The sequence below is a fragment of the Aricia agestis genome, chromosome 13 (genome assembly GCF_905147365.1).
Source record: "Aricia agestis chromosome 13, ilAriAges1.1, whole genome shotgun sequence".
Lineage (NCBI taxonomy): Eukaryota > Metazoa > Arthropoda > Insecta > Lepidoptera > Lycaenidae > Aricia > Aricia agestis.
The window spans coordinates 6,781,845-6,796,300 of NC_056418.1; the positions used below are offsets into that span (position 1 = coordinate 6,781,845).

At 34.9% G+C, this 14,456-nt stretch overlaps 1 protein-coding gene across 7 annotated transcripts in view; it reads right to left on the reverse strand.

The window, feature by feature from the left end:
• The window catches only part of LOC121733255 (protein TRACHEARY ELEMENT DIFFERENTIATION-RELATED 7A-like), a 96,924-nt gene that overhangs the window by 15,838 nt on the left and 66,630 nt on the right, over positions 1 to 14,456 (reverse strand). For 2 of the 7 annotated variants that reach the window (XM_042123472.1, XM_042123473.1), the window contains exon 2: positions 11,149 to 11,231. The exons of 3 other annotated variants lie outside the window; for them this stretch is intronic. In XM_042123472.1, coding sequence (XP_041979406.1) covers positions 11,149 to 11,164 — 16 coding nt within the window. In that variant the 5' untranslated portion in view covers positions 11,165 to 11,231. Of the gene's footprint in view, positions 1 to 8,961; positions 9,048 to 11,148; positions 11,232 to 14,057; positions 14,099 to 14,456 lie in introns of those variants that run through there. 2 more of the 7 variants (XM_042123474.1, XM_042123475.1) reach the window with 2 other exon arrangements.

Consider the following 14,456-nt stretch of genomic DNA (forward strand, 5'->3'; position numbering starts at 1 on the left):
AGGGGCCCCGCAACTACATTGCGCAAAACATTTGTGATCGCGCGGGAACCGTACATTTTCAGGGCTGCCATGTATCTGTTCACGGGACTCAAATTATCTCTATATCATTAAAATCGGTTTAGCGGTAAACCGCTTCACTTACCTCTTCACGCTTCATAAATGCAAAATTATGATATTAGTATGTATTTTTTATTTTGTTTTGACATTAAAAACAGTTTTTACCGACGAATTTTATTAGTATTTTTTAAATTTTAGTACGTTTTGGTAGAAAAAGATAAAACATTGACCCTAACCTTAGCATTTGGATAATAACGAAGGATATTAGGCAACACGACCTCAGCTGCTAGACTATTAGGATAATATGGTAATGCGAGAACTATTGACAATAAATGTCGAAATTAGTCCAAGACATGTCTTATCGCACTCGTAAGTCGTATATGGCCAAAACAAAGGAATTTGCAAGCTTCACCTAAACCCCTAGCCAGCACGTTTTTTATCGCTTCTTCATAGAATTGCCGATCAAAATGTATGGAATTGACATAAGCGTTCGTAACATGACGTAAAAGTTAAAACACTGTGTCGTAGCGAATTAGACCTCTAACCAATACATTTTCTTTATCGGTTCTTTATAGAATCGCCGATCAAAATGTATGGAATTGACATAAGCGTTCTATAATATGAAGTCGATATTCGATTCATGTCGTGTCAATTCCATACATTTTGATCGGCGATTCTATAAAGAAGCGATAAAGAAAATGTATTGGTTAGAGGTCTAATTCGCTACGACACAGTGTTTTAACTTTTACGTCATGTTTTATCAGTATTACATTTAATAGGTGACTACAAACGACTAGCTATCTATCTAGCTATCTAGTACGACAACGACGTTTTATTGTCGTACTAGATAGCTAGAATGTAATATTTATGTCTTAAGTTATTTTGTTTTTGTTAAAAGAAAGCAACTCACGTAATTATTTAGTTTCTTTGAAAATTTGTAGATATAATTATTAAGTTATAGTTAAGTAATATTTAGGAGAAAAACCATGGGGATTTTTCCTTCTATAATAGCCTGCGACAAAGACTATTATCCTAGGGGTTTTCCTTACTAGAAGTCATTGGCAATTAAAAAGTAATCCTAGCTAGTCTTGCTGTGAGTCATACCATTATATAACATGAAGGCAACAACGCACTTTCTCCTATTGTCCCTTACAAGGAGCTCTGTAAGCGAAGTACGACCAAATTCACTTGCCATCCGCTTTCATAGATTTTCCACAGAACAATGGTGCCGTTTAATCTTCTGCGGATTGTTGCTGACAGTTTGGTACAACTAATGCTAAACAGTAAAAACCTTGTTTTTGCAGAAAACAAGAATAGGACATTGTAATGCTACACACATTCACCTAATGACTGAAACCCCTTCTTTTTTTTTTTTTTTCGTTGGGGAAATGCTATTACGCATCCCCGGCGGTCTGGGGATGGCTACCGGGGTATGAGGGACTCCCCAGGGCGGTGAGGCCGCGCCCGGGCATACCCACTAAAAACCCAACGAGTGTTCCTACTTTCCGCTTTAGGCAGAGCCACGGGATACGCGGGATACACAACCGCGACCATGCCAGCGAATACCCCTAAAGGCACTAGTGCATGGCTGTTAGGCCCACACTGCACTGTACTATGATGCGATGCGCGGAACACTTAGCGCATCGCAGCCAACTCGGGAGCTCGGTGCTGTTGGGTGACGGCGTCCCCACGCCGGTACCCCGAGCTTCCCCGCTAAGTCGGGATGTCGGGCCCATGTCTGGCATTCTGTCTTCGCCTTGGCCTCCTCTGAGGGTCGAATAACTCCGCCTCACGTCTGCGCTCTGACTCCTCCTTCGATGACATCACCTCCTCGGCAAATGTCGCGACTGCTCTCCAGGAATTTTCGCTGCTCAGCATCGCGCGTACGATCTCTGACAGCGAAATGTCATTTCCGATGGCGGCTTGCAGAGCCGCTCTTTGTCCGGTCCATGCGGGACAAGCCAGCAGGGTGTGCCGTGCCGTGTCCCGTTCGTCGTCGCAGTGGTGGCAGGCTGTGGTCTGCTCACGTCTGGCGATGTCACACAGGTACCGACCAAAACACCCATGTCCAGTCAGCACCTGTGTGAGGCGGTAAGATAGCGCCCCGCCTTCTCTGTCTGCCCACTCCCTCAGTACGGGACGCATAGCAGCTAGAAGGTCGACACTAACTGTGGATTCGTTTAGTCGTGCCAGCCATTGCTCGAACGCGCGGTCTTTCGCGTCATTCCTCCACCGTCGTATATAGTCTGGCGGTGGAAGATATCCCTCCTCGCGCTCGGCTTGCCAACGCCAGTAAATATCAGCCAGCGATTTGGCTTCAATGTCCCAAGGGACGCTGCTTGCGAGGACGCATGCTGCGTCTTTCGATATTGTGCGGTATCCCCGAAAATTACTAAAACCCCTAAGAGCAAATGCACAAAATGTGATTGTGAATTGACCGTAAAACATTTTCTTATTGATTGTCCTATGTTTAATCCAGAAAGAACTAGTGTAAAACTTCAAAGTACATTAAAAGATTGTTTGTTAGATTGGGAAAACACTTTAAAATTTCTAAGGTTAACCGAATATTATTCTGTAATTTAATGTATTATTGTTATTACTTGTAGTCGCTAATGAACTTCGATGTTTTAAGCGACTTTGAATAAATAAATAAAAAAAAATAAAGACTATATTTTTTATAATGTGCTTAACTTTAGACCTTCGTTTTACGGAAAATCATGAGGAAACCCCAACGAATATTGAAAATGTAAATAATTTAAATAAACAAAGTCATGTTTGAAATACTATCGAAACGTAGAAATATATTGCGACATGTTGTATAAAATTGGTTTATAAGGTTTTTTTATCAGGCTATAAATAAAACACATAAATTTAACAATAGTAAACTCTATAAAGGTAACGACAAAAACTTGGTATCAAATTGGTGGTTTCACAATCAGACGAAAACGATTTGATGACTCATGAGTCATGAGGACTTTAGACGTGTCTAATACAGTGACCGAGGTTTCCGTAATATATTCAGAAGCCTCTTTGGGCAACGTTTAGATAATAGGATATACATATTACAACTGTGACAATATTTCTTAAAATTTTCAGATATGCCGTGTGCAACATGTCGGAATTTTGTCGGATCTACTGTCTGTGTGAGTAGCGCCCTCTACTCCGACCTTTGCGTAGTATTTTCTATAAATTTACTAGCCAAATGACGCTATTTAATAGATGTTGAATGGCTGATCAATTTGAACCAGTTCCACGTTATACGCTAACTGACGCAACCTCATAGCCGCAGGTGTAATTACTGATTATGTTTTATCACCACAATCGATTTCTTACGTAGACTTGAAGCACGGGAGTTCTTACTTACGTTGTTGATTTAAATAAAACAAATTAGAAGTGACCAATTAGAGTAGAAAAATGTAAGGGGTTAACTGTTATTATCAAGTCCCTAATAGTCTTTCTTCTTCGATAAATTTTGAAAGTCTGCTTTTATACGAATTGTTGAACTTATAATCAAGTATAGCCTAGATAACATTTTTAGTTATAGTGTAGAAAAAAAAACTGAAAATGAATGAAATTCCTGATACACCTAATATTATTATATGATTGTTTGCTTCCGACAATGAAACCATAAATTAGTACTATCATCAGAGTATTGTCATTATCTTTGATAGTCATTATATGCCCACTTAAACATATCATGTATCCTTTTGAAATATTTAAAATTGAGAATAATATGTCGACTAATGACGTAGTAAAATATTTGCAGTTGTATTACGACGGTTTGTATAGGATTATACGTAATGAGCAGAATAATTAAAAGATAATACGAGTAGGTACTTTGTCGTAAATATTGTCTTAAAATTGTGTTGACGTCGAAAGGATTAGGCATGATATTATTGTAATTATTATATTGTTATACAGATTATAGGTATTAATTATTATATTATTTTTATAATACTTGCGTATCTAGTAAAGATTAAGTAGCTATAAAGTTTTAAATACGTACTAAATTTATTATATGATTTATGTTGATTTATTTAATATAATCTTTACTTACTGGAAACATTGCAGTGCTTGCAAAAAGAGCTTATTTGACATTAGCTGAAAATTACCGCGTTGTGTGAAAGTTGAGATAGAATTTGTGTCATTCTCATTTTTATCTAAATAAATTCTTACATTAGATCTGACATATTTAACTATCACTCAATTTATAACACAAACTGGAAACTCCCAAACGCGTAACTAAGACGGGTTAAATAAAGTTTATATTATACAGAAATAGGGTTTCCCCGTACGTTGCGAAAGCCATAGATATTAATATCCGTTGAGGAAGAGGACAGGTGACGAGCCGCGCTTCCCGTCGCGGAAATAACTTTCAGCTTTGTTTGGACCGACTGTCCGATTGTCTATAAATATTACAAATATTCCGTAAAACGAAATTTCAACTTCAGAATTGAACGCTTTTAAGCATTTTTGTAATATCATCCCACAAAAAATTACGTATTGAGTTGATGCAGTTATGTGCTTTTGATCATTTAGATTTTAGAACAAGACAGCATTTGTAATTCACAAAAAATGTGTTATGCGAGTTAGTATACCAATGCTTAACAGCGACTAATTATTTATAAATTACTTACTGCCGCACTCAGAGTGGAACTGACATACACGTTAATGAGTAAACTTAGGCTTCAAATATAGGACTAGATTTTTCCAGCTAAAGATAACTTCTTCAGGCTTAAAGAAATTATTTTTAACTTAATAATCCACACAGCTCTGCCCGCCTATTTAGAACTTGATCCTTCACGCAGTTCCACGTGTTCTACAGTCTACTTCATATCTGTGCCAAGTTTTGTCAAAATCGGTGTAATCGTTTAGGAGCCTATTGGACTTACTAAAAGGTGTACTTCAAACATCTTTATTGTACTAATTATACTCAGTAGTATCACAGCTAATGTGTGCATGTTTTTTTAATTTTTCAGGATATTGTTTTAAAACTCAAACTACATTTTGTTCTTTTAGTTACGGTGTACAGAAATTAAACTGTTTAGCATAATATAACCATTAACCATGAATATGTAGTGAATATTATAGCATTTAAAAGTGCTCGTGCATATTAAAATATTATGGAAGTATATTAAAATATTTTTCATTGCCAATAATTAAGTGTAGCGTTTTTATTTTTTTAATCTGTGTCACTTGGCGAAATCCACGTTTTGCCATAATATATATAACCATGACTCACATGGTTCATTCGCAATCGATGTCCATCACAAGCAATCATCATAGATGATTATGATTGTTAAGTCAATTTTGTATCAACGCGGAGAAACTTAGTGTGAGCTGAAAAATTTTTATAGGGTTCCGTAATTTACATTTGTATGGGCAAATTCATGACGCTGGGGAGCTTGCCCAGACAAATGACAAAAAAATTCGCTCATTCAGCGCTGCTATTTTCACAGTAAACTCTACATAATATAATAAACACATATAATACTAAGGTATCACTTATTTTTATCACTGTGTATTTTTACTCCATGTAGAAACATGGAGATACTTACTAGAGAACTAATTCTGTCAAGTAATTTTAAAGGCAATATTTCGAAGGAGCCTTAAGATGGAAATTCCCTTAATCAATTCAAGGAGCCAATCGAATGATCTCGAGAGCCAACAGCTACATAGCAGACTGTGTAAGGATTCACTTAATTATACCGTGGGCTTAGTACGAACCATAGACAAGTTCAATCGCTATAGTAAATATCGAATGTTGAATTCTGCATTGTAATATTATATTATTATGATAACTACAAAAACTTTTATTCTAGAATAAAATGAATTATTGTCCAAACACCAAAATGCTGAACTTTCATTTCAATTTTAATATTTCGATACTTTTGCGAACTCTACATAAAATGCAATGTTCTATTGACTGTTGATTCGTTAAATGTAGCAAAGCATATTTCCGTACTAACCAAGTTTATTCGACGAAACACGGGGCACGTTTGTTTTGACGTGCCGAGCTACAAACATCAATGGACAGAGTTCAACGACATCTATTCACACATTAAGCTAACTAACGATGCACTTTTTCATATTTTTTGCATATTTACAATTATGTAAGATTTGTTTATTCTACAATTTAGTCATTCAATGTTTTATAACAAACCATAAAAATGATGATCAAAGTTAAAAAGTTTGAATACTTTTCCATTTTTTTTTTGGTCGCGTGAAAGTGAAACCCTATACTTAACTAAGAAAATTTTTCTCGAAATTTAAAAAGAAAGTTTTATTTTTTTAATTTTGTAGAACGTTTGTGGGAAACGACTAAGTCAGAGTTCTCACAAAGGCCGCAGCTCTCAAAAGTCTCAACACCAAGGAGAATTTATTTATGTATTAACTGCATTAATTTAAAACTAGTTATTAGAGAACTCGTTGACCTTTATAATTATAATATGCTGGATTTGCTGACATAATTTTATACTTTTTGTAGATTATGTAACGAAATCGAGTGGAAAATCTGAGTATTTTTAGAGGATATTTACCTACGAATAATAAAAACTAAGGAAAAGTAACTCCGTCAAAAAACATGCTGCACAATACTTGTCAAAAAAGTGTACCTTAGGTACACATTTCAATACATTTGCAATATTTAGGTGACCTTGAGCGGTACTAGGCTGACGTTACATGACAGATCAAAAGGAACCGAATTTAAAACGGTAATAGTATGGGAGTTACGATTCCTTAGTTTTTATTATTCGTAGATATTTACACAAACAATATTAAACATCAGTCAGCTGAAGATTTTAGTTGTCAAGGAAGTACATATAAAAGATAACTATAATACCACATTAAATAATAAATGATTGCTACCTAATCATACTACAAATTTAAGTTTCTTTTATCATGTGCTTACTTCCCATATACCTCTACATCACCCGAAGTAGAGAATACCGGAAGCATCAACGCCCGACTTCATAAGGTTTTGAAAAGAGTTTATTTAGCTATTCACTAAAGCTTTGATTGGGTAATAATAAAAAGGTAACCAATCAATAACGCTATCGTAGAATATAAACTGTCAAAAAACTAATCAGAAACTGGACTTAAGTCAGTAAGTATTTTAAAATTAAAAAAATATATATTTAAGTTTTTTTATAATCTTAGCTCAGTTTTGGCTGAGTTATTAAAGTCTTTGATTAAATCATATTACTATATTGTGATTGCACTTTGCACGCGGTATTTCCTCATATTACTCATACAGTACCTATGTTATATTCTCAGGAAATTTCGCAATATCGTCACGTCATTGAAATATTTAAAAACACAAGTTTTTCCAACTTCAAATAAGTTTCCGGTTTATAGATTTTTAAACATCGAATGAGGCTTCAAACTATACTAATGTTATAAGTGCGATAGTCGACCTGTCTTTCATTTTTTATTCTGATACCCTTTCAAGTATGAAACTAACACGATTATGATAAAAAATTGGCATGGACATACTTTGATGGCCTGTTTCACCGCTTCCTGATAAGGTGCCCGATAGATTTATTTGACAGATTTCCCATACTCCATCTGTCAAATTAAGTGGTGGATAGCCTTATGAGGAAGCGGTGAAACGGGCCCTGATTCTCACGAAAGGATATAGAATAGTTTAACCCATAAGCTCACCGGTGAGCGAGACACAATGGAATAATAATAGATTTCCAAGAATCTACGATCGAAGAATTAAATTACTGCAGTGAAATGTACGGTTTATAACCGATATATGAAAATCAGTAAGACCTAAATAATAGTTTTTTTTCAAAGTTTTTCTCACCTGAAATTTTCTTTGTTTCGATTATACAGCATGCGCATGCGCAAGACATTGACTTTTGACGATAATAAGAAAGCATTCATATAAATAATGTTTAAATTTCGAATGAAATGTGTGCAATGATAATAATAATAATAATTCAAACAAAAGAAGTTATGTTGTGTTGAAAACAATATAATACCTTATAATATTAAGTATTATTATAAAATACTAGCTGTCCCGGCAAACGTTTCTTTGCCATATAAAGTATTTCGCCCGTATTATTTTATTGAAGTGACTAAATAAGTAAGTTACCATGGCAACGTCCATCGCTATCCTGTCGCACAAATACTCGCCGTCAGTCTCGAGTTGTAATAATTTACTATTATTTATTCAACAAATGCACTTATCAATATAAAAAAAAGTACCCAGTAGCCGATTCTCAGACCCACTGAATATGCATATAAAATTTGGTAAAAATCAGTAAAGCCGTTTCGGAGGAGTACGGTGACTAACATTGTCACACGAGAATTTTATATATAAGATTTACAAGTAAAAAATATATTAACATAAGGTTAAAAGCGTTGCGTGTTTACCGAATCGCGATCAGCAATTTAGTACTGCGATTAAATATAAAAGTGGAATAATTACGGTTTCCATGAAAATATATTTTACCCAAGGGTACTTGAAGGGCAATAAAAAAATTAGACTCCATTAAATATATCGCTGTGAAGAAAGACTTTAGTCAAATTGATAAACAACTATTTTGACAGCGAAGTTAAAAATAAAAAATCTATGGATTTGCATCGTTAACGGCCGTTCCCGATATTTGATCTATCTCTGGTTTTGCCCTACTAGAGATAGGAATAGCTCACATTAGACATTAAAGATATATATTTTATCAATTCAATGTTAGCTGCGGTCCGTTGTATGTCAAACCAGAGATAGATTAAATATTGGGAACGGCCGTAAGTATATGGCGCTTGCGATCCTAATGTCAAATCACATATTGACCATATTGCTTTCAAAAGTACTATAAAATGTAACTTGAAGATGTAGAATGAACTCCATAAACACAAACAATGAACCATAACACAAACAAAGCAAAATCACTATACCTGATCGTGCAAAAGTAGACACAATGAAAGTTATCACAAAACTCTATCACAGGGTCACCGGTAAAAGTTATGACGTATCACTTAACTGTTATCACGAATTGTTTTGATAAGTACAAACGTACGTGCGAACTCCACGACGTGTAATGTTCGTGTGGACGGTAAGGCTCGAACGTTATGTTATTTGGAAGGCTGTTGTGACGTCACACGCACGCCTCCGTCGTTCTTAAGAATTGAGCCGCGATACCGAGAAATGACTTAAGAGGAATTAGACATTAGTCACGTAGGCGATTAAGACTCTCTTTGTGAGGAAACTCTCTCTGATAAAGAAGAGAGAAGTGTAAAGGATGATCTCTACATCTCTTGCGCATGGAATTCTTACGTTAAAGATGGCCAAAGCGAGTTTCTTACGATGGATCTTCTTACCGGGTTGTTCCCGATAGGTAGTAGGCATAAAGTTAATATACCTAGCGGAATAGAGAAACAAAGGCCTGAGCAAGAGGGATGTCACTATCAGTAACACTGCGTGGTAAAAAGAGACGTGTGATACATGACAGCAGCACTCTTTTTTGACGTCCAGTCGGCACGTGCCACACGTTGACAATTTAATCTCATAAAAATCATGTTCAATCATGCTCATGTAAGTGTATACGTACACATATTTTTACACACAGATGAAACCAATTTCGGTTTCGTTTGATAGCTCGAGACTGTTGCTCTATTCCGCTAGGTATATTAACTTTATGGTAGTAGGTATCAATTTCGACTTGACGTTTTTTTTTTTTTATCTTTTTTTTTTTTAAGGGATTTTTGTACAGAAAGACGATGTCAATCCCATCGTACCTTATACTAAATATAACAATTTATAAATATTATGCCGAATTATAGCTAAAATTATATAGCATTCTAGCAGCATCAGAAGAAGGCTCTGCTAAAATGCTATGGAATATGCCAATATTACATTTGATTAATTTAAAATCAAGAATCAGCTTTTCCCTTAAGTTTGCGTTCCGGGAACACTCCATCAAGCGGCAAGAATAATATTATGCCATTAAATTTTTCAAGAAAATTAGTTTGAGTTTTCTAGTCACTCAGACTTCAAGTCAGGAGTCAGCACGTCATGCCGACTTGAAGCAAATAGCGATTAGATGAGCCACGAGAGATAATTATAATTTTATGATTCCAAAGTACATAATTTTTATATTACTTATAATGACTTGTCATCTTAGTAAAATTATACAATTAAGCACTTATACGACTTCGATTATTGAAAATTGCTTAGCCAATTAAATGTTGTTGATACAACCTTTGTCAGCTCTCCAGTCTCTACGGTGCGGTGTTCAAGTGTCAAGAACAAATTAGAATACTTATTAAGTTTTCTAGTGACCGCGGATTTAGATTCAGCTACTATTTTTTTTTTCTACTAGATTATATACTTTTAAATTACTCTAGATATACCTACTGGAGTCTTTTCGTCATTTCGTTTTGATTTAAACTGTAAAGAAAATGTGTTCTTCATACAGCTATAAAAACTTTATTTAATATTACTGAACTACAAGAATTTGATTTAACTATAAAAGTTTAGCATAGCTATTTCATTTATACTTTCGACTCTATTTAGCGAGATATGCATTTATTGTTATAATAAAAAAAAATTAAATACTTGTAATGTGAGTACTTGGAGAGCAAAAAAATTAAGATTGAAAATTAATGTAATCAAAAACCTTGCGATAACTATTGCGTCCATCTGCAATGTTATTAAGCCTTTATAATGACACTAGCTTGTGAATTCTACTATCGAAATTCAATTTTAATGCAGTTTTGTTCCTTGTTAGATCTAGTCCGTTTTCTATCAAAATACTAAAATGGTATTCTAGTGGAATATTAAACACACTTATTTACGTACGTACGGCGTAACAAACAAAGTGATAACTGATAACACTTTAAGGTGTGTATGAGTCCCCTGTATAGTTCGCTGTAAAGTAGCAGCGGCGAAAGAATATCTTTTATTTTAGCTTTCGTATGGGCAAATTGAAGAAGCTGGGGTGCTTGCCCATACAACTGTTTTGGTGTTTAATAGGAAACGGACTGGACCGAGCAAGAACTGCATCAATGTGGCATAAAACAGCAAAATCGGGGTACAGATTAATAAGGGATTTAAAAAAAAACTGTGGCAGAGTGCAAAGTTACCTTGTAACTCTGACATCCTCAGCGGAGTTTGGCAAAACCCTCCGGTAGACTCAGCCTAGTCAAGAGACACAGTAGGGCTGTGCCTGAAACAAAACTTGCGCTCATTCTCTCATTCAGATTAAATGAATTCGTGTGAACTTCTACTTTTCGTGCTCATTTTTACTTCCATAAAAGAGAAGGTGATATTGTAGATTTTGCTTTTAATACTTGAAACATTCATGGGCGTACCGAGGGGGGGGGGGGGGGGGGGGGGCAGCTGCCCCCCCCCCCCCCCTGTCGGATCATGTTGACGTCCCTACTAAGTATATTAATATCTATAAAAATTAAAAATAATAAAACGAATTTTGCCATTTGTTTGCAATAGAATATTTTCACAACTAAAAATTATTAATTTTTATTCTTTATAAACACCTAGCTTATAAAAAATCTGATTTGCCCCCTCCCTGGCCCAGAACCTGGGTAATTTGCCGCCCCTACGTAGTATGATGCGAGTCTTTGTACTTTGTAGTTGTAATTCAATAAATATAGTTAACATTTTCCATGTATGATAATAATAATTATGATCATGAATTCGCATATTATTATGAGCATCTTAAAGATTTAAATATTAAAGCTTTAAACGTATAGAATTGCGATTTTAACCATATGAAACGCAAACAGAAAATTTTAGAATGGACATGATATTTGTTTTCATTATAATATGAGAAATAAGATAATATTATTGAGGATTTCACTCATTCAAGTTTTTTACTTGCAACACAAATTAATACATAATATTTACCCTACACTTGTTTGAGCATGTTATCACTGTCGACATTATAAAGTTATACAGTGATGATAATATTTACTAATGAAAATTTGTTTGTCGAGATGATGTTTTCATATAAATGTGTTATTTGCACTGCCTTATCAGAAAAACCATAATCACTTATGGTTTTCCCGAATAGAGATACAAAGGAAGCGATTTTAAGTTTTACCTAAAAATGTTTTTTACTCATCTCGGAACCTAAGGAATTATTTTACGTTAATTTTGGCATATTATATTGTATTTAATAAGTATTTTATATAAAAGTTTATTTTTTACAAACAAAATAAATTATGAAAATCCGAAATTATAAAAAGCTAGTTACTTACTTCGTCTGTAAATCGACGAATTAAGAAAAAATAAAAAAATATATTAATAGCATTCTAAGAACTTCTTTATATAATTTTATAACCATTAACAATGTAGGTACTTAAAATCCTTATTATTATCCATAAGCATTAAAATATTTGTACTTTGATATACCCAAAGATATTTGTTTATTCACAAATTATGATCGTATGCGTTCAATTTACAAGGTTATTATTTGGAGGTTGTTTTGTTTGAATGGGTGTGGTTTAAGCCTTAAGGAAAAACATTAAATCTGTCAAAATATATTGAATAACAAGATATAAATTATCATTATATCTGTATTACGATGGTAAAGCTGGGGCCCAAAAAGTGTAAAGTAATATACCGCAATGGTTATCATTTTATGGGCCTATAAAAACGCAGTTACAAAATGTAACAAAGTCTTCTTTGTTACCTGTAGAATTGAAATATAGAGTCCTATGTAACATACAACGTAAGTAAACCATTTCTTTTATCGCCTATATTAAATCTATCTTTCAACTAGGAGCTGAGAAAAATTCTAGATCGTGGACCAGTCTCAAAGTATGCACAACTCACAAGCCTTGTAGAGGCTCCGCGAGTGACACATTGTTTAAGTATAATAGCTCCCACACCGGTTTCGGTGACGGTGGCCGGTTTCATTGAAACCAGGCCAGCTACGCAGGAGTAATTTTATAGTGCCCAAGTGGGTGCGCAGTACACAAGAGCACTCTCTATTCCTTTACTCTCATAACCCAGTGGGACGGCAGACCGACACGACTGGCGAGAGATCAGACGCAGGACCGACTTTTTACATGCCCATCCGATGCATGGATCACCTTACTTGTCAGACAATCAGGCAATCAGCCTGCATTATCCTAACCAAACTTGGAAATAACATGTTTCCAACGCGGGAATCGAACCTACGACCTCCGAGTCAAGGGCCGAACTCTGAACCACTGGACCACGGAGGCGTTCGGCTGTTTAAGTATAGATATGTCATCAGACACCAGCATGGACAAAATTCATTCAAAGTCAAAACATTCTTGTTTTTGGGGGTCAGTCAAAAAAGGGGTCTGCCACCAAACCGCACCGCCAGTTAGAAAACCGCTATTTTATATATTTTATTTGCGTTCACTACCTTCTACGAAATTTGAAATGTAGAGTTCTAAGGTAGAATACAATCTAGGCAAATCTGAATGGTCAGGACAGGGATACAAAACTATCGTCTAAACGTGTTCTAAAACGGGCTATTGCGTATAAATTATAAATAGTTGCGTAACCCTGAGTTCGGGACATTTACCTTCAAGACCGTGACCTTACAAACGTTTTTCAAAAGCGACCATTATAGGAGGATAATAGGGTGTCCTTAAAGTTATAAGTTATCTACAAATAGCCCGGTATCATTAAAAAAGGTTGTATTGTTAATGCGCTAAGTTAATGCCGCACTCAGAGACATTTAATGATAAAAATGAAAATTTAATTTAATTAATAGTTTGACAGATAATGAATGGAACTTATGTCAAAATATTCATTAATTCAAAGTTAAGCAGTTATGAATGTTGAAGTGCGGACATATTAAGTTTTTTTAGCATGACGTCATATAATAAGCTACTAGCTATTTGACCGAGCTTTGCTCAGTATTCGATAAAACACAAATAAAATGACTTCGCAATATTCGTAATATTATATAATATAGCTTAGAGCAGGCTCCCAGGAACAAAACCGGTCATGCCAGCATGGAACCGAGCTAGAAGAAAGTTAGCGCTAAAGTTACCTTGATCTAATTGTGACCGCTATGGACATGGTGTATATTACCTGTAACACAATAAAGGGAACATTAGACTCGATTTTAAATAGGGTTGACACCGTAACAATCTGTATGATTACACATTTTTTTCTACAGAGCAAAGAATCCACATGAAATCCGAGTAGACTTAAAATAGAATCCCTTGATAATTGATTTTAACTTGACTCTCGTTGGTTTTCGTTTCGGGTATTACGTACTAGTAAAATTTTTTTGGCTAATAATTATGTCAAACGTTAAAATTTCATCGATTAAGGAGCAGCAATCGTTTTATGTATTTATTAATTTATTGCTAGTCTTTAACCTATCATTGTTGTTTAAGAAATCATCTACAAATCTCTACATACATATAAGGGTGTAATGTCTGGT